This window comes from Saccopteryx leptura, chromosome 3 (assembly GCF_036850995.1).
Source record: "Saccopteryx leptura isolate mSacLep1 chromosome 3, mSacLep1_pri_phased_curated, whole genome shotgun sequence".
In the NCBI taxonomy this organism is placed as follows: Eukaryota; Metazoa; Chordata; class Mammalia; order Chiroptera; family Emballonuridae; genus Saccopteryx; species Saccopteryx leptura.
Genome location: NC_089505.1, coordinates 34,110,076 through 34,137,078, shown reverse-complemented (window position 1 = coordinate 34,137,078; position 27,003 = coordinate 34,110,076). Strand labels below are relative to the sequence as shown.

Genomic DNA, 27,003 nt, shown 5'->3' with positions numbered 1-27,003 from the left:
GCACCTAGATTTCCCCCATTGAAATGAGTTTCAGAGGCACAAGGAGAGATTAAATCACTTCATTTTTTGTATTTGTAAGCAGGCTACTGTCAGGTGGCAGAAATTTTTAATTGATTGACTGTTCAGAATACTGTTCATTCTCTGTAGCTTTCCTTAAGAGCTCTTCTGCAGGAGGAAATTCCTGTTCGCTTTGGCCCCGGGATCTGATTTAAGACAAAGAGTACACGAAAGCTATCATTTTGTAAAGGTTATAAGAGATGCAACAAGAGACAGAACTGAGGTCTTCGGTGCAACGAGAGGTGAACATCAAAAGAGGAGTAAGACAGGGAAGAGAGGGAAGAGAGGGTCGCTTTCTCTGGAGCTTATCTGAGCACCCGCTGGTTGAGAAATCAAGACTTCAAAGCTCCAGATAAAAAGCTTGCTTTTGACAAAGCCAGTGCATATTGGCTTTCTTTGGAAATACCATAGAAGCAGCGCTTTTCTTGAAACTACTCTGTTTCTCTCATCCACTATGCAGCTACATGTGACAATTACTCGTGAAACCCTTCAAAGAAGTTCTAATGTTCATATAAAACTCTTTCTACCAGAGCCAAGTTACCCCACGCAATACTATAGGTCAGAGTAAAAAAAAAAAAACTGGATGCCAAGTCCAGATTCTAAGATGTGAAGCCAATTGAAATGGAAAGGATTTTTTTTTTTTTGCTTTATTTAATTCTAGTAAGCATCTAAAGAATAAATATTCCTGTAATTCTCATTATACGAAGTAGAAAATGAGCTACAATTAAGCATCTTGTCTTAGGTCACATTAATTAACCCAGGTAGTCTGGCACCAGTACTTACATTACCCTCTTAAAATATTACTTAACTGTATAAATTCAAATTCAAAAATGATTTAAGCCAGCATCCAAGGCCCTCTATACAACACCTCCTACTTCCCCTGCTTGCTAGCATCTCACTGATTTGCTCCTTTGTGTAGCAGCAGAACTGCTTGTGAGAGTTTTCTATACTCATAGTCTGATTCTTTTTCCTTCCTATTCTCTCAACCCATTGGAAATCAGTCTTTCATCCCTATCAGGTTCCCTAACCTGCTCAGCCAGATCAAGAAGAGCTGTCTGAACATGTTAAGGACACTACTCTTTTATGGATTCTTGCTGTATTGGCCAAGAGTTTGCTTAAAGGCTTTTAATCACTGTAAAAAAAAAATAGAAGACTGGATAAAGAAGATGGGGCACATATACACCATGGTATACTATTCAGCTAGAAGAAATGATGACATCAGACCACTTACAACAGAATGGTGGAATCTTGATAACATTATGCGGAGTGAAATAAGCGAATCAGAAAAAAAACAAGAACTGCGGGATTCCATACATTGGTGGGACATAAAAGCGAGACTAAGAGACATGGACAGGAGTGTGGTGGTTACGAGGGGAGGGGGGGTGTGAGGGTAGGAGGGAGAGGGGGAGGGGGAAGGGGAGGGGTACAAAGAAAACTGGATAGAGGGTGACAGAGGACGATCTCTCTTCGGGTGATGGGTATGCAACAGAACTAAATGACAAGATAAGCTGGAAATGTTTTCTTTGAATATATGTACCCTGATTTATTGATGTCACCCCATTAAAATAAAAATTTATTTATAAAAAAAAAAAAAAAAGAGCTGTCTGCATAGATAAATCTAGGGTTGATTCCCACCCTTTATAGCTCATTTGGGCTTTAATTAGGATCTGATATTACGTCACTTCCTTCTCCTTATTAGCCTTTCTTCATTGCTTCAAGGCACATCACAATCTTTGGGTTATTTCAATCAGGGGTGCATTTAATGGCTGGTGCACCTGGCACGCGCCCTGGGCCCCGACTTCTGAAGGGCCCTGCAAAACCCCAACTTTACACTTTTTTCCAATGTAAGGGGCCCAATATTTTCTTCTGTGCCCAGGGCCTCAACCGACTTTAATCCACCTCTGATCTCAATGGCCCCTTCTTTTAACCTCTTTGCTGGCTCCTTCTCATCTTTTAAACCTCTAATGCTGATTAGCCCCAGGGCTCGGTTCTTGGTGATTTTCTTAACTATATCCATGTGGGCTCATTCTTTTGGTGATCTCACACAAGCTCAAGGTTCAACTTAAAGGTCCATTAATACGCCAATGACTCCAGCCCAGACCTCTCTCTGCACTTCTATACAGATAAACTGCTTCCTCAACCCTATCATCTAGACAGCCAACAGACACCTCAAATTCAACACATCCCAAATTCCTCCTTCATCTGAATACCTAAATTTCCTTCTGTTGGGCAGATAAAATGTATTATGCTCACTTTGTTAAAGAGGCCATTGCCCAGGTGATATTAATGTGTGTTGAGAATTGTTGTAGCCTGGGGCTTGGTTTTGGGATTAAGCCTTTCCTACCCTTTTTGCTGTAGGGCGGTACAATCCAATCATGCCTCAGAGAAGTGACTTTGTATTAGAGACTACCCTGTTTTGTATATTGGATTAAGAGTTTGGATTGCTACACTATAAAATGGGGACGAAGTGGGAGCTTGGGCTCTTGGTTCCTGAGGTTAGCATGAGAGAGCAGAGAGAGTAGAGCCAGCAGCTAAAGGAGGCCACGTGGAGGAGGCCAGGAGAAGCAGCCAAGATGGCGGAGTGCTGAGTGAGATGCCAGTTTGTGTAGAGTTTGTATCTGGGATAAGGAAGGAGATGGGGAACTGAGGAAAAGAAGGCTGGTGAGCTAGAAACCTTTGATTCTAGGAAACTCGGATAAGTCAGTGGCTTTGTGAGCACTGAGTGTGACTGGGTTTTGGAGCCCAGTGTGTATTTTTACTTGCCCGCCGGGTGCAAGGTAGGATTAAAGGCTATGGCCCATCAGTTTTTGGCTCCGCTGTTTCTTTACCGACTGTCCGAATCCAGTGCGAACCTGCATGGGCTGGGCTGCTCTGATGCTGGCCCTGGCTGTGGCTTCTGGCCAGACACCTTCACCTTCCCTATTTCTGTTAGAAATGCTATTCTTCTAAGTGCTCACATCAAAAATCTTGTAGTTATTCTCCAGTAAAAATGCATTCTTTTTCTCTCATATGAGAAAACCTGTAAGTTCTACCTTAAAAAAACATCCAGAATCTGCCACTTCTTATCACTCCATAGTTACTGTCCTTAGCAACAGTGCCCTGCTGCACTCAAATGTGTTAATTTGAATAAATTATAAACACATTAATACCAGACCCTCCATGGTCTCACCCCCACTGCCACCTGTTACCTCTTGGGCCTCACCTATTTCTTTCACGGGCTCTCACCCCACCAGCGATCCTGGTCTCTTTGCTAATCTTTGGTAAGCCAGGTCCACTCCTGCCCTTGAGCCTTTGTTCTATACTGCTCACAAAAATTAAGGGATTGTTGGGCAGATAAAATATATTATGCTCACTTTGTTAAAGATGGCACTGCCCACGTGGAAGCCATCACCCAGGTGATATTAATGTGTGTTGGGGGCAGGCTGTGGGCAGGCAAGATCCTTGTGTAGTTTTAGGACTAAGCCTTTCCCACCCTTTTTGATGTAGGGTGGTGCAATCTCATCATGCCTCAGATAAGTGACTTTGTATTAGAGACTTCCCTATTTGTATATATATTAGATTAAAGGTTTGGATTTCTACACTATAAAGTGGGGCAGACCGGGAACTTGCTCTCTCTCAGTTCCTGAGATTAGCATTAGAGAGGAGAGCAGAGAAAGGCCACATGGAGGAGAGGAGAAGCAGCCAAGATGGTGGAGTGCTGAGTGAGAAGCCAGTTTGTGCAGGGAGAAGGAAGGAGATGGGGAACAAAGGAGAATGAGGCTAGTGAGCTAGAAACCTTTGATTCTAGGAAACTCAGATAAGTCAGTAGCTTTGTGAATGCTGAATGAGTGGGTTTTGGAGCCCAGTGTGTGTTTTTACTTGCCCGCTGGGTGCAAGCAAGGATTAAAGATAATGGGCCACCAGTTCGTGGCTCTGTTTTTTCTTTACCGACTTCCGAATCCAATGCGAACCTGCATGGATCAGGTGGCTGTGACGGTGGCCGTGTATACTGGCTTTACAGGGATATTTTATAGCTTCATATTCATTTTGAAATGTCCCCTAATTTTTGTGAGCAGTATAGTTTTCCTCTCTGTCTGGAATGCTCTACTCCAAGATATCCATGTAGCAAGTTCCTTCCTTTTTTCAAGTCTTTGATCAGTTAATAGATGGTCAATGAGACCGGTTTACTACTGCAATAAGCCTATCCCTCCTCTCTTTGTCCCATTTACTTTGCCCATTGTTGGGCAGATAAAATATATTATGCTCACTTTGTTAAAGATGGTGCTGCCCACATGGAAGTCTGTCGCCCAGGTGATATTAATGTGTGTTGGGGGCGGGCTGTGGGCAGGCAGGATCTTTGGAGCCTCGGGCTTGGTTTTAGGACTAAGCCTTTCCCACCCTTTTTGATGTGGGGTGGTGCAATCCCATCATGCCTCAGATTAGTGCCTCTGTATTAGAGACTTCCCTATTTTGTATATTGGATTAGAGGTTTGATTTCTGCACTATAAAGTGGGGCAGACCTGAAACTTGCTCTCTTGGTTCCGGAGACTAGCATTAGAGGAGAGAGCAGAGAGGAGAGCAGAAAGAGGCCACGTGGAGGAGGCCAGGAGAAGCAGCCAAGATGGCAGAGTGTTGAAGGAAAAGCCAGTTTGTGCAGAGAGAAGGAAGGAGTTGGGGGAACAGAGGTGAATAAGTCTGGTGAGCTAGAAACCTTTGATTCTAGGAAACTCGGATAAGTCAGGAGCTTTGTGAGCACTGAATGAGTGGGTTTTGGAGCCCAGTGTGTGTTTTTCCTTGCCCGCCAGGTGCAAGCCAGGATTAAAGAGTGATGGCCCATTAGCTTTTGGCTCTGTTGTTTTTTTACCAACTGTCCGAAGCCAATGGGAACCTGCACAGGCCAGGCTGCTTTGATGATGGCAGTGGATACTGGCCATACACCATCATTTTTTCTGTCTCATTGCACTTACATCTTTTCAACATACAAATAATTTTATTTACTTATTAATCCATTTTATTTACCTATTAATCCATTTTATTTAATTTATTATTTGTATCCCTCCACTAGACTGTAAGCTCTATGAGAGCAGAATTTTTTTTGCTCACTGGTATAGCTCAAGCGTTGACATGCCTGGCACATGTGTGTTGGTGAGCAGCTAATATTTGTTGAATGAAAAACAAGCATGTATATACTAAAATAAAGACAGAGGTCATTATGTCCTCAATTTTAGACATTCCTCTTATACCTTCCTGGTGCACTGTCTTTTCTGGTTATGATCCTTCTGCTTTAAATAGACATTGCCAAAATGTATAATTCAGGCTCAAAAAAATAAAAGAAAAAACAAAACAACTCCTCTCCTCCTTCTCCATTCAGATTTAAGGATAAAAGTGTACAAATAGACTAAACATAGAAACTCTGAAATGAATTTTATTTACAATTTTCACAATCAGTGATCAAAATGAGAGATCCATGCTGTTCTTACCTAACTGCCATGCAGATGCTTGCACTGAGTCTGACCCACCTCCCTTTGAACTCAAGTTCACTTTCAAAGCTTCCCAGTTTAGCTGCAAAGGAATCCCTGACCAATACTGCCACCTACTGATCAGTAGCTGAGAAATCAGGACAATGAAGTTGAAAGTGCAACCCAGTTTAAGAAAAAGTAGGAAAAGATAATAACAAAAAATCCCAGGAAGTCAGAAAACAAACTGCTTTTCCCCAAGAGTGCCAACAAAGAGTTTTTACTGGATTCTACAGCGCCAGTATACAAATACTAATTATAAAGAATTACAATAACCCCTCCAGGAAAAAGAAGAAGCATCTCTGAAATGTAAAAAGGGCAACCAGTTTTCTATAAATATCAGCTCTCTACTTTTTACCAGTCACCCCATTAAAAGTTGGGATGTTTGAGACCCAAGGCAAATATATTTGTTTGGTTTTAGTTTCCCTTACATACAAACAAATAAAAACTAACCTATCCTGAGATTTAAAGTTTACTAGAAAACAAACAAAAAGAACAGAAAAAGTATGTGGGTTAATTCCAGGGTATTTACATATGAGGTTCTACTCTACCAAGTTTCTCCCCTTCAGAAGTGCAGCTACACGTCTGCCTTGGTTAGAGAAATGCAATATTGTTCAATGTCAATGAACATAGGTCATGAGTTCAAAAATAACCCCTCAAAATAAAATGACATTTTCTTGTTTATTTACCAAGATCTGGTACTTTTTCATTATTAAAAGCCTACTGTTCCCCCCGCCAGGTGGTTAGTAACTGTGGTAAAAATTAGTTGACTTACACTTTAGAAAATCATTTAGAAAATCATCTAAACCATTACATCCACAACTAGGTTTTTTTATATATAAAGAGCACAGTATATTTTTTATTTTATTTTAAGATTTTATTTATTCATTTTTAGAGCGAGGAGAAACAAGGGGGGGGGGGGAGAAAGAGTTGAGAGAGGAGGAGCAGGAAGCATCAACTCCCATATGTGCCTTGACCAGGTAAGTCTAGGGTTTAGAACCAGCGACCTCAGTGTTCCAGGTCAATACTTTATCCACTGCATCATCACTGGTTAGGCCACTTTTTAAAAGTTGTATGTATACCTAAACTATTTTAAATACTTGATTTTTATCTTTATATTGCTAATTGTTTTTATTAAATTGAATCATTAAAGGAGTTTGCTAACTGGGAAATTAATATTAATTGCCCAAATCAGAAACCCAATATAGTGTGTTTTGAAAAATCCTAAAGAACAGAAATTTGCTAAGAAAAAACTAAAGAAGACACAAGTTTCTATCTCCCACATGTCTTCCCACTTTAAAAATTACACAGGAACAACAGGAGCAATCAAAGGGTAGAAGTGGCTTTTAACAAAAACAAAAATAGCCTATTAGAATACTCACGAACACATAGGACTAAAAGTAATAATTCCAAGAGAAGATAATGTAGAAAAATGCATTTAATTATAAAAAAATTTAAATAAAAAAGCAATGGCACAAATCACCAAAGAGTTAAATGATCATATCCACAGGCTGCTCATGTAATTATACGTTAAAAATTTATGACCATTCTCATTAACAGCATTTCCCCCCCTAATTAGAGTAACACCATGAGCTTCCGAAAATGTGTAATTTTTCCTAAAGTACTTCTAAAAGTCTCATAAACATAGTCTGTGCAGCATTCATGGACATCACCTTTTATTTACTACACTCTCTAAACTCATAAAATATTGAACGTTTTTCTCTCACTTTATTCCTCTTATTTACAGAACAGAGGCTCATCTCTTGTCACAATATGGTTTGTGTATTAAAATCCCTGGGAGTAGTACTTTCCACAGCATTTTAATAAATTTACTCTGATTATATAAAATAAGTACACAAACAAAAGCTTGTTCATATGATTGTGGCATACTCAGAACAACTCTTCCTGCAGACTTATTTATGAGTTGGTTTTTTCTAAACTCCCTCTCTAAGTAGAATACATTCTCAACCACACTGGATCAGACTCTCATGCATATTTATACCACTAGTATGACAGTAGGTAAAGCTAGCTGCGACTTTTTAAATTTCATTTAGAAAAGATCGGCATACGTGAAGTAATTTGGCTTCCACTCTCTTATTATCCATAATCCAGTTATTCCACATAGATATATTTTATTTATTCTTAGTATACAAGTCTTTCAAGGTTCAGTAATAATTGGCAGTTCCTGACAGTTCTATTTTCTTGATAGTGGATACAGCTCTGTGCACATATGTCAGATGAACTGAAAAAAATGCAAATCACTTCATGCAATACAGCAGGGAGAAGTAGAATATTATTGTTTGAACAAATGATTCAAAGGGATGAATATTCAACGTTCACTAGTCACAGGAATACTGTTAAATTCAGGCTGTTTTAAGATGTACTGTCTTCTCCACTTGCCATACCTGGTGTTTGTTGTCTTTTTGGTTAAAAAGCAAACCCAATCAGGAGAAGGCAGGTGTGAGCAGGAAAGAATGGTAAGAAAGCATATATTACTGTATATATGATTTTAGGGGGACAACGGTGAGGGGGGGAAGGGTATATTTCATATTTAAAAAAAAAACTATGTCACATCTGGGCACATTTCACAAAGTACATGAAAACAGCCTACAAGCTAATACAGTCTCTCTCCTCTCACTCTGGAGATAGTTATTTTCTAACAATATTAATAACAATAATTCACATAATTCTGGCAGCAGCACAAATCTATAACTTTTTAAGGCTTGAGAGTGTCACTATTCACTGGTTGGGTACATGGAATAATGGAAGAGTCCTGCTGGGTTTTTTTACACTCGTGACCCAGCAAGAATGACTAAGGAGGTCCTTCTGGTCGTCTGCAGCATGTCTTCTATGATGGCTTGAACTTAATAACCCACTCAGCATTCGGGTTGAGCTGATATAAGTCCTTCATGTAAGTGTTGTCATCAAGGCAGCGTTCCCCTATTAAAGATATGTTGAATTTGCTTAACATACTGGGGTGACTGGGCAATTGCAATTTTAAACTTAAGCCTAAGTCTTAGACTATAAATATTTTTCATCCTTTGTTATCTCCCATAGTATTATAAAACTTGGCCAAAAATATTAGAGAAGTCGATTTTATAGTCTTTCTACAAATGTACATGTTTCAAATTAATTTAGGAAGTTGAAAATACTTTGTGTGATAGGCTTTTAAATGGTTCCTTAAACATGTCTTTACCTTTATTAAGAATGGCAACAGTGGCCCTGGCTGGTTGGCTCAGTGGTAGAGTGTCAGCTTGGCGTGCAGGAGTCCCAGGTTCGATTCCCGGCCAGGGCACACAGGAGAAGCACCCATCTGCTTCTCCACCCCACCCCCTCTCCTTTCTCTCTGTCTCTCTCTTCCCCTTCTGCAGCCAAGGCTCCATTGGAGCAAAGTTGGCCCGGGCGCTGAGGATGGCTCCATGGCCTCTGCCTCAGGCGCTAGAATGGCTCTGGTTGCGACAGAGCAACACCCCAGATGGGCAGAGCATCGCCCCCTGGTGGGCGTGCCGGGTGGATCCGGGTTGGGCACATGCATGAGTCTGTCTGATTGCCTCCCCATTTCCAACTTCAGAAAAATACTAAATAAATAAATAAATAAATAAATAAATAAATAAATAAATAAGAATGGGAACAGTTTTGAAATCTACCTAAGAAAGAAATCACACTTAATTCCCAAAATCGAAGAATAAAACACGAAATATAATATACTAATATTTAAATAATCCTTACTCATAAAGTTAAAAATTCCAGGTATTTAATGAAGTTTTGGTTTATTTAAGCTTTAAAAATGAACCTTAATGTTCTTACATTTAACTTTTAATATTAAATAACACTTTTAAGCCCCAAATAATTTCTACAAAATTTATCTGAAAACATTTTCAATGACTATTTGAAATAAATACCACTTTATCTGTTAACAATTTCACCTTTACTATATAAGAGCCAAAAAAAAAAAAGAAGGAAAGTTTGTTTTAAATTTTTAAAAAGACATGAGTAAAACAAATAGGCAAATAAAATATAAGACATGTTCAAAATTAATCCATTTATCCCATTTTTATTTCCTAAATTACCAATATGTTTGTGCATGTGTGTATGTACTATTTATAGGGAACCAACAATGGCAAAAATAACTTCTGCTTTTGCTAAAAATATCTAGTACTGTACCATATTAAAAGTGTTATCTTGGTCTTAAATAAACTCAATTACTTCCTTTATTAAGATATGACATAGGCATATAAAAAATGTGTTGAAAAATTGCATTAACCATTCTAGAAATTATATCTATTTTAGGGAACTTGCCTTTGCTGAGGTTCAACATAGATGGAATCTGTACTGAAGGAGCTCAAACTGAGTTTGAAAAGAAAGGCCAGACCACTAAACAAACCCACACTATTCATCAATTATCTACAGTGTGTTACATTTTACATCTAGTAATTTGCCTTCCCTCCCCCAAAGATATAAATAATAGCACTGGCAATGTCAAATCAGCATATGAAATACAAAGAAAAAAAACGTGCTTACCAATATTTCCTCCAATTTCATACAAAAAAACTTCCCCTTTCTTGAGCGTCTGGGCAATCCCACTATTAGGGATAAAACAAACTGATTAGTTATATCAGCAGACAGCTTGCAAGTAAATCATTTTAATGTGCTTGGGGAATTCTAGCTTGTATGGAAAATTCGTAACTTAGACACACTGTAATTATCTACACATTTGTATTTTCCCATCTGTTAAATGTGCCTAATAGGTAATAAAAATGTCACACCTGTAAATTAAACAAATGGAATCTACAGCTGAAGGCAAATAATAAATTAATATCTAAATTTGTAAAATTGGAAAGAAAGTAACGTAACATTTTAGTTGCCAATAAAATTACTAATATGAGCATCTACTTTGCATAGGGGCCAAAAAGGTCCTTATAAAACTATGAAAATAAACATTTGTACCTTAGTTTTCCCAATGTGTTTATTCAATAAACATTTATCATGTGTTTGCTATGCTGACAACTCTAATAGTATGCAAAATGAATGTAGAGACTTGAACATGGTTCATAACACTTCCTCTGTTGGCCATTCAAATGTGGGAGGTATATACACTCAACGGAAAAATAAATACTCATTATGAAGAATTTACAGTAGGACCTATTTATTTATAGGTGTATACTCCTCAAAGAATAAACTCTTCCAGACAATAGTTTCAAACAATAAAAACTGGTAGAATTCAGTGGTTTTCAAAACTCCTTGTATACTAATTACCTGAGAAACCTGCTAAAAATTCAGTTTCAGTGCTCTGGAAATTCTGATTTAATATGAAGAAATACCTGATGCTAGATGAAGAATTGTTTTAAATGATCTATAGTGGGTTCTGATGCATAGAAAAGTTTGTGAACCATTGATATAAGGCCCTGAAGATACATTCCCTGAAACTGAGAAGAGAAAACCAAGTCTGGCTTTTTATCCAAAATGTTAGGAAAAATGCAGTGTGGTAGCCTGACCAGGTAGTGACACAGTAGATAGAGCATCGACCTGGGATGCTGAGTTCCCAGTTTCACAACTCCAAAGTCACCGGCTTGAGCATGGGGTTGCCAGGTTAGCATGGGATCATCAATCTGTTCCTATGTCATTGGCTTGAGTGTGAGATCATCAACATGACCCCATGGACACTGGTTTGAGCCCAAAGGTCACTGGCTTGAAGCCCAAGATGGCTGGCTTGAATACAAGGTCACTGGCTTGAGCAAGGGGTCACTGCTCATCTAGACCCCCCAATCAACCCCCAGTCAAGGCACATATGAAAAGCAATTAATAAACAATAGAGTACTGCAACTACAAGTTGATGCTTCTCATCTCTCTCCCTTCTTGTCTCTGTCTCTTTCTTTCTCTCACTTTCTCTCTCTGTCTCTCTCTTGCTTAAAAAAATGTGGTATGGTAGAAGTTTTCTTAACTAACCATTTAATGACTTACCTGTTTATCCAACTCTATCTACTCTCCTCCACTCAGGCAGGGCTCTATACGTCCTCACGCTGAAGACTGACCTGCTGACTTGTAGTCTATCTAAAAGACTTTCTTTTCAAGCTGGTATATATTTATTTTAAATTAACTAATTAATAATTATATTTTTATTTATAATATAGTCCATCAACCTACCAAACTATGAGTACAAAAACAGTCATCATACCTATGAAAATCAGACTGAATGTTTTAGGAGACTAGATTTTAAAAATCTCATCCAATGTTGCTCTCAGATTGCTTCTCTGTTCTCTATGTTCTTGTTCCACTTTACAGAAGCCTGCATTAGATTTCCTGGTATATATAAGCTTTTGCATGAGTCTAATCAACAAGTCCATAATTAAAGAAAAGGTAACAGCCTTTATCAAAGACTGGTGAGTGAATGTGTAACTTTTTAGTTTATGCCATTCATGTGTTCTTGGCTCCAGTAGAAAGAGTAGGGGCGGATAAGGACAGAGGAAAGTAGAGTTTCCAACTGCCTCCACACTGATCGAATGTGAATTAGAGAAGGAGAGAAAAATGGTGGAAGAAAAAATACATATAGGCCCTGGCTGGTTGGCTCAGTGGTAGAGCATCGGCCTGGCGTGCAGGAGTCCCGGGTTCGATTCCTGGCCAGGGCACACAGGAGAAGTGCCCATCTGCTTCTCCACCCCGCCCCTCTCCTTCCTCTCTGTCTCTCTCTTCCCCTCCCACAGCTGAGGCTCCACTGGAGCAAAGATGGCCCGGGCGCTGGGGATGGCTCCTTGGCCTCTGCCCCAGGCGCTAGAGTGGCTCTGGTCTGGTTGCAACAGAGCGACGCCCCGGATGGGCAGAGCATCGCCCCCTGGTGGGCGTGCCGGGTGGATCCTGGTCGGGCTCATGCGGGAGTCTGTCTGACTGCCTGTTTCCAACTTCAGAAAAATAAAAAAAGAAAAAAAACCCAAAAAAGAAAAAGAAAAAATACATATAAATGTTTACTGAGAATTTCAATTGTTGGATGGCCAGACAGTGCTGTGTGCCTCATGGTCATTTTCCCACTTAATTATCACAAGACTATACTGTCAGTCCTCTTATGGTCAACTTTTACAAAAGAGAAACTGAAGAGATTATAAAAACCAGCCTAAGATGAGATGGAGAAAGCTGGCATTTGGATCAAGATCATCTGCCTCCAGCATCGTTGAGCATAAAGGAAAGGGGCTGAAGACTTGGGGAAAGAAGGAGGCAAGTGGACAGAGGTGTTTACCAGACTTCCCTCCGGGTGAGCAGGATGGGGAGAGGGGAGGAAATAGAAGAAGAGACTCTGCTCCAGGGGGTAGCAAATGCTTATTTAATAAAAGCAGAAAATTCAAAAATGCAGAGGGTAATTGTCACAAAGCTGGTGCTTTCTATAACAGGCCTACTACTGTCCTTCAGTACCTAAATGTTAAAGTCACAGTTGAATATATTATACAACTTCATTGTCACACCTTGTATTATCTGCAAGTAGAGGAACCAAAGTCCCAACTAAATTGAGCACTTGGGCCCTGAAAGTAAACATTGTGTAAATTAACCAGGTCTAGCCTGGAAGAACAGCTTATAGCTGAAGTCCGGCACATCTTCAGATACACACTCTGGGGTGGGAAGAATTCTTCCCACACTCTGGTGGGAAAAATGGCAACAGCTAATATCAACCAAGCCGTGGCAGGGAGCAGAGAGGAAGCAGATTGACTTCATTTTAGATCAGAGACCCTTTAGGGAGCAAAGACATCCGAAAAATTCCAACTGCTCCCAGGACTTAATCCTGAGAAATTCCAATTGCCCCTGAACTTAATCCTCAAAAATTCCATCTACTCCCAGACTCTGCACCAATGACCCCCAGATCCGTGATGGTCTCTAGACCCACTAGCCAGGGTGGAGAGTGGTTAAGGGTTGTCTTTGAAGACAGAAACCACAGATTTGAAATTCAGCTCCACCACCTATGAAATGTGTGACCTTGGGAAGTCTCTGTGTTCTTATCAGTAAAACAGAAGTAATATGAGTACTTACTTCAGAGTGCCGTGAAAGGAAGTTTATGCTGGCTTACTGAAAGCCCAGATATTACCAATAAGCCTTTCTTTTATTTCATCACCATCTGTTCACTGCACAGTTCTTCTCCCAATTTATAAATCCTGAGGGGAGACACTTTCAAATACATTTTTATGCCCCTTCCAACATCTAGCAGAGGCCTTAAACAGAGCAGAGACATGTTTAAGGACTGGTGGTACTGGATTAAAATTGGAGATGTTTTGAAGAAAACAGCACTGAAGACCCCGAATATTAAAACGAGGAGATAAAATTCTATAAAGGCTAAAACGGAGTATTCATAAGCGAGGATGGCAATACCCCTGATTTTCCTGGCTTTTTAAAGTCTTAATTAGTTCATTTTCAATAAGTGGTAATGGAGGCCGGGGGGAGCAGCATTAAAAATATGACTTCAGGCCCTGGCCGGTTGGCTCAGCGGTAGAGCGTTGGCCTGACGTGCGGGGGACCCGGATTCGATTCCCGGCCAGGGCACATAGGAGAAGCGCCCATTTGCTTCTCCACCCCCACCCCCCTCCTTCCTCTCTGTCTCTCTCTTCCCCTCCCGCAGCCAAGGCTCCATTGGAGCAAGGATGGCCCGGGCGCTGGGGATGGCTCCTTGGCCTCTGCCCCTGGCGCTAGAGTGGCTCTGGTTGCGGCAGAGCGACGCCCCAGAGGGGGCAGAGCATCGCCCCCTGGTGGGCAGAGCGTCGCCCCTGGTGGGCGTGCCGGGTGGATCCCGGTCGGGCGCATGGGGGAGTCTGTCTGACTGTTTCTCCCCGTTTCCAGCTTCAGAAAAATAAAAACAAACAAACAAAAAAAAAAACACAAAAAACCCCACTTCAGCTAAAAGTAAGAGTTCAAAAGCTAGAAACTAAAAACCCAATACACTTGCTTGAACCTTGAAAATTCAGGAAAAGATAGGGCGACCCTCTGGGGAAGCGTAGGCTCCGATATCAGAGGGATGGCACGGGAGTTCAAAGGGCGCCCCCTGCCCGTCAGCCCGGGAACGGAGGGGAAGGTCGGCATCTTATTTGAAGAGGCGTGCTCTGTCCTGGAGGCCTCACAGCTCCAGGGACTGACTGGCTGTCCTCCCTTAATTCTTCATGCCTTCTGTTTCTAAATGTAAGCATTTTTTTATTCATTACATTTTATGGAAAAATCTGTAACCTTTGTTTGAATCCCACTGTATCTTAATTAGTGATTATCCTAACACACAGTAATTAACCTCCACTCAACACATTCCGGAAAGCCCGCTGAGCGGTCTCGTCTCGGGTGCCAAGCCCACCGCAGGCTCAGCGAAGGGACGCTCAGACATCCCACTCGAAATAGGCTCAACTTGAACACAAACTACATCAAATGAACTTAACTCATTCCCAGAGTCTAATTGCTAAGTCTGCTCTTCCTTTCTGCTGGAAAGACAAAAATCTGATGCACTTCACTCCATCCATAATTTAAATTAAAAATAGAAAAAGAAAAGAAAGAAAGAAAGATAAAGGAGGGGAGGGAAGGAGAGAGTGAGCAAGTGAGTTATACCATAAAATAATTAAAACAAAACAGGCTTCTACCTTTCTTGGCTGAGAAACCTGGCAAGTACATCACTGGCTTTTAGTTCTTCAGTTAGCTGTATTGCCATGGAAACTTTCGAAAGATGGGGAGCTTGCACTCGAATCACTCCCTGAGGAACGTCAGCCTGCAAAGCAATAATGACACTGGAACAAAGCTGGCAGCAGCTGGGGCACGTAACTCTGCACAATGCGTTATATGGTAAGTGTGCTTAACTACTACGCCTTTTACTTCACTACATAAAAACCTTAACTACTGTATAATGTAATTTGCTAAATTACATCAAACCTCAAATATCCTCTTAATGGTGATAGGGGAACTTTGTAATGCCTGTGCAGTAATGCTTAATTATTTTTAAAGATGTAAAGAATGACAGCAATAACCATTACTGCCATATTAAGTGCTGATTTCTGAGTATTATCTACCAGAGGGTGCTTCTTTATGTAGCAATTTATGAAATTGAATCAGAAAAGTTATTTTGTGTGCTAGTTCAATGTATGCATTTTTAAAATCTTCCAGCATGTTCACAAAATTTGACAAAGCTCACACTGTGAACACACACTCTGAATTGATGATGGCCATTCTAAATGCTTTGCCCACAGATGTTAAGAACATTTTATGTATTTGGAGGGATATCAAGGAAATATTTTGAGGAATGTGATATCAAAATATCAGCTATGGCATTTGAAATATTAATATGGTGTGATTAATTCCTAATCATTCTGCTAAAATAAATACTAATTTATTATTTATAACAGTATATCTTAGATCCTAGAACAAACAGCATAAACCAATGTTTAAAGACAATGCTTTATACATTGCAAATACCCTGTTTGATACAATGTAAATTTATTAAGCATCCACTAAGCATCCAGCATCCAGGTGTTGTGTTAGGTCTACTTATCTAGTAGTTAACTAAGAGACAAGTCCTTTTTGGTGCAATGTTATATTGGGGCTCACAATATCTTTTTCTAATGTACATGGTTTTGAAATGCTTTTATTTTTAACATAAAACATGGATATAAAACAGGTGGAATTAATGTGATCTTGCAGTTCAACAAGAATAATACAGCTTTAAAATAAGACTGCATAAGAATGTAGGTGTCTCCAAAAGATTTTTAAAACTGCTTCTCAGAATCACTGGAGACGCAGTGTGGGACTAAGAAAAGGAGCTCTACTGCCTAAGACTGCACAAGGGACCAGGAGATGGTGGGAGATCGTCGTGAAGGGCTGCAAACACGTTACACCTGCAGAGACAGTACAAGGCATGGCGCCAAACTCAGAAACCCTGTCACCCTCGCCCGGCCACTCAGTGAGGGGCTAGGGCACACCCCCTCCAACCGACTGGACGAACACAGAGACCCTGTCACCCTCACCCGGCCACTCAGTGAGGGGCTAGGGCACACCCCCTCCAACTGACTGGACAAACTCAGAAACCCTGTCACCCTCACCCGGCCACTCAGTGAGGGGCTAGGGCACACCCCCTCCAACCGACTGGACAAACTCAGAAACCCTGTCACCCTCACCCGGCCACTCAGTGAGGGGCTAGGGCACATCCCCTCCAACCGACTGGACACACACAGAGACCCTGGCACCCTCACCTGGCCACTCAGTGAGGGGCTAGGGCACATCCCCTCCAACCGACTGGACAAACTCAGAGACCCTGTCACCCTCACCCGGCCACTCAGTGAGGGGCTAGGGCACATCCCCTCCAACCGACTGGATGAACACAGAAACCCTGTCACCCTCACCTGGCCACTCAGTGAGGGGCTAGGGCACACCCCCTCCAACCGACTGGACACACACAGAGACCCTGTCACCCTCACCCGGCCACTCAGTGAGGGGCTAGGGCACATCCCCTCCAACCGACTGGACACACACAGAGACCCTGTCACCCTCACCCGGCCACTCAGTGAGGGGCTAGGGCACATCCCCTCCAACCGACTGGACACACACAGAGACCCTGTCACCCTCACCCGGCCACTCAGTGAGGGGCTAGGGCACACCCCCTCCAACCGACTGGACACACACAGAGACCCTGTCACCCTCACCCGGCCACTCAGTGAGGGGCTAGGGCACATCCCCTCCAACCGACTGGACACACACAGAGACCCTGTCACCCTCACCTGGCCACTCAGTGAGGGGCTAGGGCACATCCCCTCCAACCGACTGGACACACACAGAGACCCTGTCACCCTCACCTGGCCACTCAGTGAAGGGCTAAGGCACATCCCCTCCAACCGACTGGACGAACACAGAGCGTTCGGGGCCGCCCACTCACTATTCCGCTGGGCTAGGGACTGCATTCTTTGTGTCCTGTCTCACTTCTCTTCCTGGGGGTGTTGGGCTCAACCCGATCCCTAAAAGCTGTCCCATCTTAACCCTTGCCCAGTTCCCTCACCCCTGCCTCATCTCTCCCGCCCAGCCTGGGCCCCGGGCTTGGTTTGTTGGCTCCCAATTCCTGCGGCGTATCATACGGCCTGATACCTAGTCTAGTCTCTGACCTCCACCTTGCTTCTAGAATACAAGCCTAACTTACCTTTCTTCTTTAATTCTGTGCCAGATATTATTTTCATTTGTAACATTTTGGAAAATAAGCCTCCTCTTACAATAAAGGGGGCATTTCACATGGGAATGTGGTTACCTTTTTCTTTCACAGCAGTTAATCCATCAATGCTGTGTGTTATAACCCAGGGATTTCGCTACCTGCACGTCTCCCTGGGTCTCCTCTCTAATGTCTACCCTGCTGTGGCCCTGCTGCCGCTGGCCTGCCCTCAAATCTGCGTTTCCTCAGGTGATGGGGAGGACAATAAGCTGGCCCTAATGACTCGAACATCGAAGTGAAAACTGTAAGAGCAACAGCTGACACAGAGTCGGTATTCATAAAACGCAAGCTACCTTGTCCACTCAGTTAGGGAAACACGTATTTGCATCTTGGATACTGTTAGTCTTATTATTACAATGGCCCAGAGAACCTGAAATATAGTAGGCCGGGCATTGCAGATAGCCACTTTCTCTATGCTGGTTCAAAAGTTCGGCAATTCTGCTTAAATCATAGCGCCCAAGAGTCTCACATATAGGTTTCCTTGGTGAAAGCAACAGTGACAAAAATTATTCTGATAATTACGTCTTCTTCAAATCCTAGAACATCAAAAAGACAGGCAAATCCACGCTGACATTTAAAGTGAGGTAAGGTTAACACCTTACGTTTTTATATATGGAAGGTTATGTTTTTATATATGGAAGGTCCGTAATAAATGAGTTATAAGAGCGAAATGATCCAGAAACATGATATATTGTCACAGAGAGTCCAGGGACTTGGCAACCTTGCCCTGCCCCCTGCCTTTGTTCCCACTATTCCTGGGCACCTTCCCCTGTTAGAATGAAAAGGGCTATACTTTCCTACCTTGATGTATTCTCCGCTTCACTTCTGAAATATCCCACTGTTGATTTACAAGGCCAAGTTCAGATACCTCGAACTCCACAGAACCCTCCATGAGCCACAAGGCCAAAAAATAATGCCTCCTCCTGCTGGAATTTCCACTGAATCTCTGACCCTAGTATACGACACCGGTTTTCTAGACACATGCCACATATCTGAGTCACATCTGTAGCCATCTATCAATGCTTATTGATTCAATGAAGTCATTCAAAACTATTTCTCATTAAAATTGGTATGCTAATAAAAGCAAATTTTTTCTAGACTAAAATTAAGTATAGCACTATTTATTTTTTTAATAGCAAAAAAAAAAAGAAAAGTTTTAGTAACATTGTCTAAAAGACACCAGTTTGATTGCCTCTACTGACCACATGGTATTCCCTCTATTACTGAGAAAAGACAAGAAGGAAAAGAGAGTGGGGAAAAAAGAGATTAAAGAGGCTCCTGGGATAATGCAGTCATTTACTCCTGCAGGGAGCCACCAACATCAGCATGCATCTGCTTAAGGATACAGCCCCTTTTTCTCCATGACAGTTCACGAACAGCCGAAGGCCTCTAACAATGTAACCACAGCCTGCGCTTTCACTGTGAGTTCAGTGATCATGCTTTGGAGAGTGCCACCATGCTTCCTTATGAGATGCAGCCCTCAGGTCAGTGAGTGTGCTGTCAGAGGCTGCACCAGAACGCACCGCAGCTGAGAGAGGAATCCAGAGCCTCTCCGAGAATTAATGTTAGAGGAAAGAGGCCCAGCTACTAGCTTCTGAGGGCCCTCAGAAATCCTCATGTACATGTGAAGTGTCAGGTAATTGCCACGTTATGGCTTTGGCCAGCAGACAGGCCGTGGCATCTGCACAGGTTACTTACAGCTGTGAAATTAAACATTTCCCACAGTTTTCCCTTCAGTGAGCCGGAGGTGAAGCTACACCCGTTCTGGAAGAACTTTAACCCTTCCCAAACAAGTAGCTGTACAATGTGAACTCGTTTCACACACAAATGGAATAACAATGCCCTTGACAATCTTTTCATTGGGCCAGTAATGGTGCACAGCTCCTTCTCGGGCTGACGGACACACATTCCCTGACAACTGCAGAACCTGTGTTCTAGCAGGGCGCTGTGTGGCAGGGGAGGGACAGGAACGACGCTCAAGTGTTCATTTCTATGGCAATGCATCCCATCTAAATTCTCACAGCAATATAAAGATTGAGAGCGACTCAATTTGACTCTACCATGACCTTTACTGTTGGAGAAGAAACAAGTTTAACTGGTAGATGTAACAGTTAAAACTGAAGAGATTAAAAGTTGTTTCTGGAAAGTTTTTCCTGGCTATCTTGACAAGAGTGACCAAATGGCACTTACAAAGATGATAAACAAAAATGGTGCCAAAGCCTTTATTTAAATACTGTCTGACAATTACTATTAAGCTCCAGAATCATGCTGTATCAAATACTAAAGCTATTAGTATACTAATTACGTTGAGCTGCCAAGCTTTGAATAGACACAACACCCCTGATCATTATGCCAAACAGTCTGTTCTTTACTTGAGCCATAATAATAACTGAGTCTGTGAACAGCATTATCTTTGTAACCTTCCTAATTCACATTTTTGCTTTGCTTTGTTTTGTTGTTTTTTGTTTGTTTGTTTGTTTTGGTGTGTTTGTGAGCTGAAGTTATGTGATGTACAGCAAGCCTGGGGAAGAAAAGTATTTGACGAACACACAATTAAAACTGAGTCACAAAGGACTAGATCTCTTACAAAATGTTATTGAATTCCTTATGCATGCAAAGACTGTTATAATAGAGAAAATAATCTCGTAGGGCCCTTACATGTTTTACATTTTGAACTAAATATTTTTAAAAATATGATTTTATGTCTTATTATTTGGTTAAACTAGGATTTTGGTATTTTTAAAAATGTGTAGATAAACACTACATGACTGATATTTTGCACTCTAGAGATTAGAAATGTGATGTCAGACCTTTACAACAGACATTAATTTCTTTTTTTTATTAAAAGCTAATTTAAATGTAAAGCTAACATTTTTAATGCTACAGAGAAATCTTTTATCTTCGAAAGAGCAAATCAGATACGCAGCATTCTCAAAAAAATTACACATCATAATACATATTTTTGAAAATTAAACAAGGACATTTTAGCAAGGTATCTTAAACTAAAATGACACACTCAATCACCTTAGTCTGGTTAGAAGTGAAAAATATAGAGGCATTCTCTACCACCTTGATCTCTGTTCTGATTATAATTGGGACTTGGTTATCCAAAGGCTGAGTCTTTTACCCAACTCACAGTTTCAGAGACTTCTAAAGAAGGGTCTGAAATGACTCCCAGAGTTAATATGCATTTAATCTACAATAAAATAAGTTCTAATATTTTTCTCTTTTAATATGGCACTTTTATGCACTATAAAAAAAAAATCAAAGACTATCTAAAAAAATACAATTTTGTGTTTGATATTGTAATTTGATTTTCCACATGTATCCCCAAGTAGATCCAGACATGGTTTCTAGACTTAAAGCAGATGCTTGAAGCAAGACCTTCAGCAATGCTTTGGGTTGGAGCTGTTTAAGGAAACCAGAGATGGACTTCCAAAGAGAGATGTGACTGAAGACACACAACTTCGTCACCAGCAACTGGAGCTACCAACTCCAAGGTTCTACTGGAGAAGAGCAGAAGGGGGGGTGGGGGGGTGGGCGTGGTGGCGCGCGCCTGTAGTCCCAGCTACTCGGGAGGCTGAGGCAGGAGGATCGCTTGAGCCCAGGAGTTCTGGGCTGTAGTGCGCTATGCCGATCGGGTGTCCGCACTAAGTTTGGCAACAATATGGTGACCTCCCGGGAGCGGGGGACCACCAGGTTGCCTAAGGAGGGGTGAACCGGACCAGGTCGGAAACAGAGCAGGTCAAAAGGGGGGGGGGGCAACAGATTTCTTTTCCATGTCTGAAGCCCTAAACCTTAATGTGGTACAAAATTATTTTTGAACTTTGGCAAGCCAGGTAAGCTCTTGAAAACTTGAGTTCATCAACTGTAAATGAGGAGTATGACACTAGATCACCCTGGGTGACCACCGAGGTAACCATGGGAGAAAGAACCTCTGTCCCTCTATCAATGAGGGCAGATGTGCTGTGCAGTCTGGCTTATTTCAGAGAATCTCACAGACTTGCTCTGTACCCACATGTGCTCATAAATATACAGCTTCCCTTTCCTTTGAGAGGTGAGCTTGACTGACAGAAAAAAAAATCATACAAATCTAAGTCCACAATGGACTTGGAGCCTGTAGGGTTCAGTATTTCATAACCAGATGCTCACCAAAGCCGCCTTAGATTTTTTACCAGCCAAAGATGTAATCTAAGGCAATCATGTCTCTGATTTCCTTTAAAATACTAAAAATAAAAAGAATGGCAGACAAGACCAGAAAGATGAGTTTGATTATTGGTGATGGGTTAATGAGGATTCACATAATATTCTATCTCTGTATGTGTCAGAAAAACCTCATAATAATATATGTATGAATGCCATAATGCAAGAGGCTGCCAGCCAAATTTTTGGTTAAACACCATTAATTTAGTTTTACTCTCTCACTTTATAGAAGAAACTGAGGTCTAGAGATGTGAGATAGATAACTTGTCACTGATGTCTCACTAATGCCTGAGCTAAGGTTTTATCTTCAAGCACATGGCTTCTGATGTGTGATGGTGGTGTTTTTATGTGTGGAAGGGTATGATATCAATCCCACTTATAGACTGAAGGCTATCATTAAGTGGTTTTTTGTAATGGTCTATATTTTTGTTATTTTTCACCAACTGTTTCCTCCTGATGAGTCTCACTAATATTTAAGAAACCCAAAAATTCACATTTGTATTAAACAATTAATATGCTGTAGTCATTAAAAATATTTGTTCCATTAAGTAGGTTGAAGGTGTCCCTTTAAACTTTAAAGTACAAACCTTTAAAATGGTTATACTATTTACTTTACCAAAAATGGTTTATACTATTTACTTACCTAGTCAAGCAAGTCTTAATAATATAAATGCTTAATTATATATACATAGTTAGCACTAATAGCATACAGAATGCTTTAAAAAATATCACTTTGATGAATTTTCATTATATGCAATCTCTTATCTTACATTCTTTAATCTCAAGTAATCTGGCCTCTTCTGTCAACACTCACTGACAATTCTTTAGAGAAAGTCACAATTGACCTTTCAAATACAAACTCCAGTGCACCTCTATTCACTGTTCACTTCCCTCAGTTTCTCTGCAGAGTTGCTTACAGACCAAGCTCTTTTCCTTACTTTACTCTTCCTCCTGAGCTTCTAAGACACCACAGGTCTCCATTTTTTCTTACTTTCCACCATTTGTTGGCCTCTTTTAACAGCTCCTCTTTCACGGCCAGTTACTTAAAATATTGGTGTCCCCAGAGATCTGCCTTTGCCTTCTAATTATCTCATACCACATATTCACTTTGTGTAACAGGAAACACCAGCCTGTGGCTTCAGCTACAATCTCAATGCTGATCCCAAAGGCACACCTCGGGCTAGGACCAGTCCTGAGCTTCATTCAGGACCATGTAGTGAACTTCCACACAGGCATGTTGACCCAGAACGACTACTTGTCAAAGGTCTGTTCATTTTGCATGATGCTTTATCTTAGTGATAAACTCAACCAAGGTGAAACTGGTGACTCCTTCTTTCACACCCCTCCTATCCCATCAGTTTCCATATCCCATGGGTCCTGCTGGCTCACTTTCAACACTTCTTTCCACTCCCATTGCTGTCCCTTGGCTTAGCCCAGGAGTTTTTAAAATGTTTTAAATTAAACATTTTACAAAGGCAATAACACATGTTCATTGTATAACCACCCATAAGCCTAGGATTTTGGTATACATCAAACCTCAGAGTTTTTCTGTAATCTATGGGACAATAGGGGACAATAGTAAGGAGACTTGGACTTAAAGTCATATAGATTTGGTTTCATGTTCTAGCACTTCCTGTCTAGATAACCTTAAGTTACTTAAGGTTGTTGATCTTCACTTTCCTAATCGGTAAAAAATGAGACAGTAATACAGGCCAACTAAATTACTATGAATATTAAGTGAAATGATGTTCACAAAATGTTAACCATCATTCCTGACCTCTTGTAAGCAGTCAAAACAATGATAATTGTCAACTCTTACAAAGACAGCAATATAATATTTACCGATTTATAATTCCTTTTGACATGTTATGAATATCTTTCAATGTCAATATATAGACATACACTTTCATAGTATTTATTTACACAGATGTGCCATAACATATTTACTTAATCACCTCTATCTTTTTAGATTATTTCTAATTTGGGGCAGTATAAAGACAATAGCAATTAATCTAAGCATAACTATTTTCACGTTCACCTTATTATTCCTTCTGAAGGCATCTCTGAGTCCAGTAAGAATGCTTTTCATCCCTTTGACATATGCCAACTACTCTCCTGAAGAATTTCACACATTTATATACTCCCATCAATAAAGAAGTCAACCAACACCTCTTACCTAACCTCCATTCCTCCAACACTCCCTTCACCTGCCTTCACAGTATTTATTCTAAGGTTCCAGGAACTCCACAGATACCAAAATCCAAGGATGTTCAAGTTCCTTATATTACAGAACATTGTATACAGTCAGCCTTCTGCATGTGCAAACCCCAACCGAAGATAAAAAATGCGACTTTCAATCAGTAGTTGTTTAAATCCATAAGTGTGAAACCTGCAGATATGAAGGGCTGTGTTTATTGAAAAACAAAAGTCCATGTATAAGCAGATCTGTGCAGTTCAAACCCGCATTGTTCAAGGGTCCACTGTGGAATCATGTAACTCTGGGTCACGCTCTATCAAATACAAAACAGAAGGGCTCCTGTCTCCAGCCCTTGAGCCTCATTCTTGCCTTTCTTCTGCCCCTGCCACTCCATGCATCTCACTGGGCAGTCAGTCTGACCTCATTTCCCCTGTAAACACACGCAAACATCTACTTAGACATCTACTAGACACTTCACACTCAACAGGTCCCAAGTTGAAATTGTGATCTTCCCTAAGGGTCAATTCCTTCCAATTCCTCAAGACAAAAACCTTGAAGTCATTTTTAATTTCTTTCTCTTACAACTCCCATCATTTCAGCATCAAGAAATTCCAATGGTTCTAACTTCAAAAAATATCTAGAATCGACCACTTCTCCATGACACAGCCTTCTTAAGTAGCCACTCTATTCGGTCCTTCCTCTCTTAGAATCCATTCGCTACACACCAGCCAGAAAGACCATTTCGAAATACAGATTTTTTAGGCCTTTGTTCAAAATCCTGCAATGACCCCATCTCGCCTAGGGTAAATCCAAATTCCTCACAAGGCCTTGCATAATCTGCTCCATTGTCCCTGTGACCTCATTTCCCACTATCGGCCCTCTGGCTGGCTCCAGTGCAGTCACAGCCTTTCCTTGCTGGTCCTTAAATACCCCAATAAGCTCCTGCCTTCGGGCTTCTGTGCAGACTACTTCTTCTACCTGGAGTGCGGTCCTCCGGGCGTACACACAGCTCAGCTCCCCGCTCCCTGCACACCCCCACTCAAAGGAGTGAGGTTTAGACCAACCAACTTAACACTGTAAGAAGACCCTCAGACTCGGCTTTTTCTGCTCGACTATTTTTATTACTTTAGAGCATTTACCTCGTACTAAGATACTGTGTGTGCATTCTACTTATTTTTCCTGATAGAATTTAAGTTGCACAAGAGCAGTGATCTTTGTCTATTTTGTTCAAGAACATAGTTCAAGTGCCTTGAACATTGCTTAGCACATAAAGATGCCCACGTCAAATAGTAGTTGAACAACTAAATAAAATAACCCCAGGCAGTTTCATGCCCTATAGTTTTGTGCTGCATATTCAAATGATTTAGGGAAAGAGTCAAGAAACACAAACCAACAAGACAGATGGGGGGTGTACAGTGGCTTATAGCAGAGTAGACGACACGTGTTCTATCCAAAGGGAACAATTGCTCCTCAGATCCAGGCTCTTGTTACCCTGCAAGAAAGCAGGCCCCTTACAGTGAAGGGACACAGGAATGCTCCTGCATCCAAACTGTCAAGTCAAGATGGAAATCCAGACTTCTATATTAAATCTTTTAGTTTTAAAATTCTGGCCACTGATAGACGCTCATGCAGAAGACTCTGATTATAGCCATAGTATTTGACATCATCTTGTACTTTGCTGTGCTGTAATTGTTTTCTGTGTATACTTATTCTCCCTAATAAATAATAATAACTTGAAAAACAAATTCTGGCAATTGATTAAAATTTTTCATTGAACATGACAGGCCACAGGAACCTCCACTGTGGGCCATGATCACGGACAGGCAGCCACGCTGCCAGGAAGCTTCCTCCGCTAGCAAGATCTCTCTCTTCAATTCGCTGCCTGAATAAAACCTTTGGTGTTTTCCACACCTCAGCTCTACTCCCAGGTGAAGCCTCTCTGACACCCACTTCCTGTTCTGCAGCCCGGTATTCCCTTCCAGGTCTCCAGCACAGACCGCTAGCCCCTCTGCGCTCAGGCCTCCCTCGCCCGCCCGCTGCGCTGCTAGCGACTGTGAGCACCAGCCCCGCCCCCCTCTGAATACCTCGCGGGAGGTTGTGGGCTTGGGACCAAGGCGGCAATTTCTCAGAAGAGAAAAACAAACCTCAGAGAAACTGAGTCATAGCTTATACATGATAAAACTGAGATTTAAATGCAAGTTTAAATTCCAATCCTTCAAATGACAATACAGCTTCTAACTAGTACTGAGAATTAGCAGACCAGCTGAGGCCTAATTAACCCGCAGTAAAAACTAAAGAAATCCAAGTAAATGCTGTTTTGCTATAAATGACAACGTTATCCAAATGTTACCCAAAAAGTAACTTTTTTTAATTTTAAAATGTATTATTAAAAAGGTAAAGCACACGCCTGACCAGGCAGTGGCACAGTGGATAGAGCGTCGGACTGGGATGCGGAGGGCCCAGGTTCAAGACCCCGAGGTCGCCAGCTTGAGCGCGGGTTCATCTGGCTTGAGCAAAAAAACAAACAAACAAAAAAGCTCGCCAGCTTGGAACCAAGGTCGCTGGCTTGAGCAAGGAGTTACTCGGTCTGCTGAAGGCCCGCGGTCACGGCACATATGAGAAAGCAATCAATGAAAACTATGGTGTCGCGAAAAACTGATGATTGATGCTTCTTATGTCTCTCCATTCCTGTCTGTCTGTCCCTATCTATCCCTCTCTCTGACTCTCTCTGTCCCTGTAAAAGAAAAAATAAAAAAAGGTGAAGCACAAATATTTTTTCCTTAGATATATATACTGGGCCGCAGAATATCACATTTTGCTGCCTTATAAGAGAAATAAGGCTATAAAGTCACCTAAAT

General features: G+C 41.3%; 1 protein-coding gene across 2 annotated transcripts in view; it reads right to left on the bottom strand.

Annotated features, from left to right (window-relative positions):
- Positions 1-6,972: 6,972 nt before the first annotated feature.
- ARHGAP18 (Rho GTPase activating protein 18) overlaps positions 6,973-27,003 on the bottom strand; it is a 130,640-nt gene continuing 110,609 nt past the window's right edge. Inside the window, exons 13-15 of one of the 2 annotated variants that reach the window (XM_066373266.1) lie at positions 15,143-15,267; positions 10,074-10,135; positions 6,973-8,492 (exon numbers count right to left, since the gene is read on the bottom strand). In XM_066373266.1, the coding sequence (XP_066229363.1) occupies positions 8,401-8,492; positions 10,074-10,135; positions 15,143-15,267 (279 nt within the window). In that variant the 3' untranslated portion in view covers positions 6,973-8,400. The remainder of the gene's footprint in view (positions 8,493-10,073; positions 10,136-15,142; positions 15,268-27,003) is intronic. The other variant, XM_066373267.1, reaches the window with a different exon arrangement.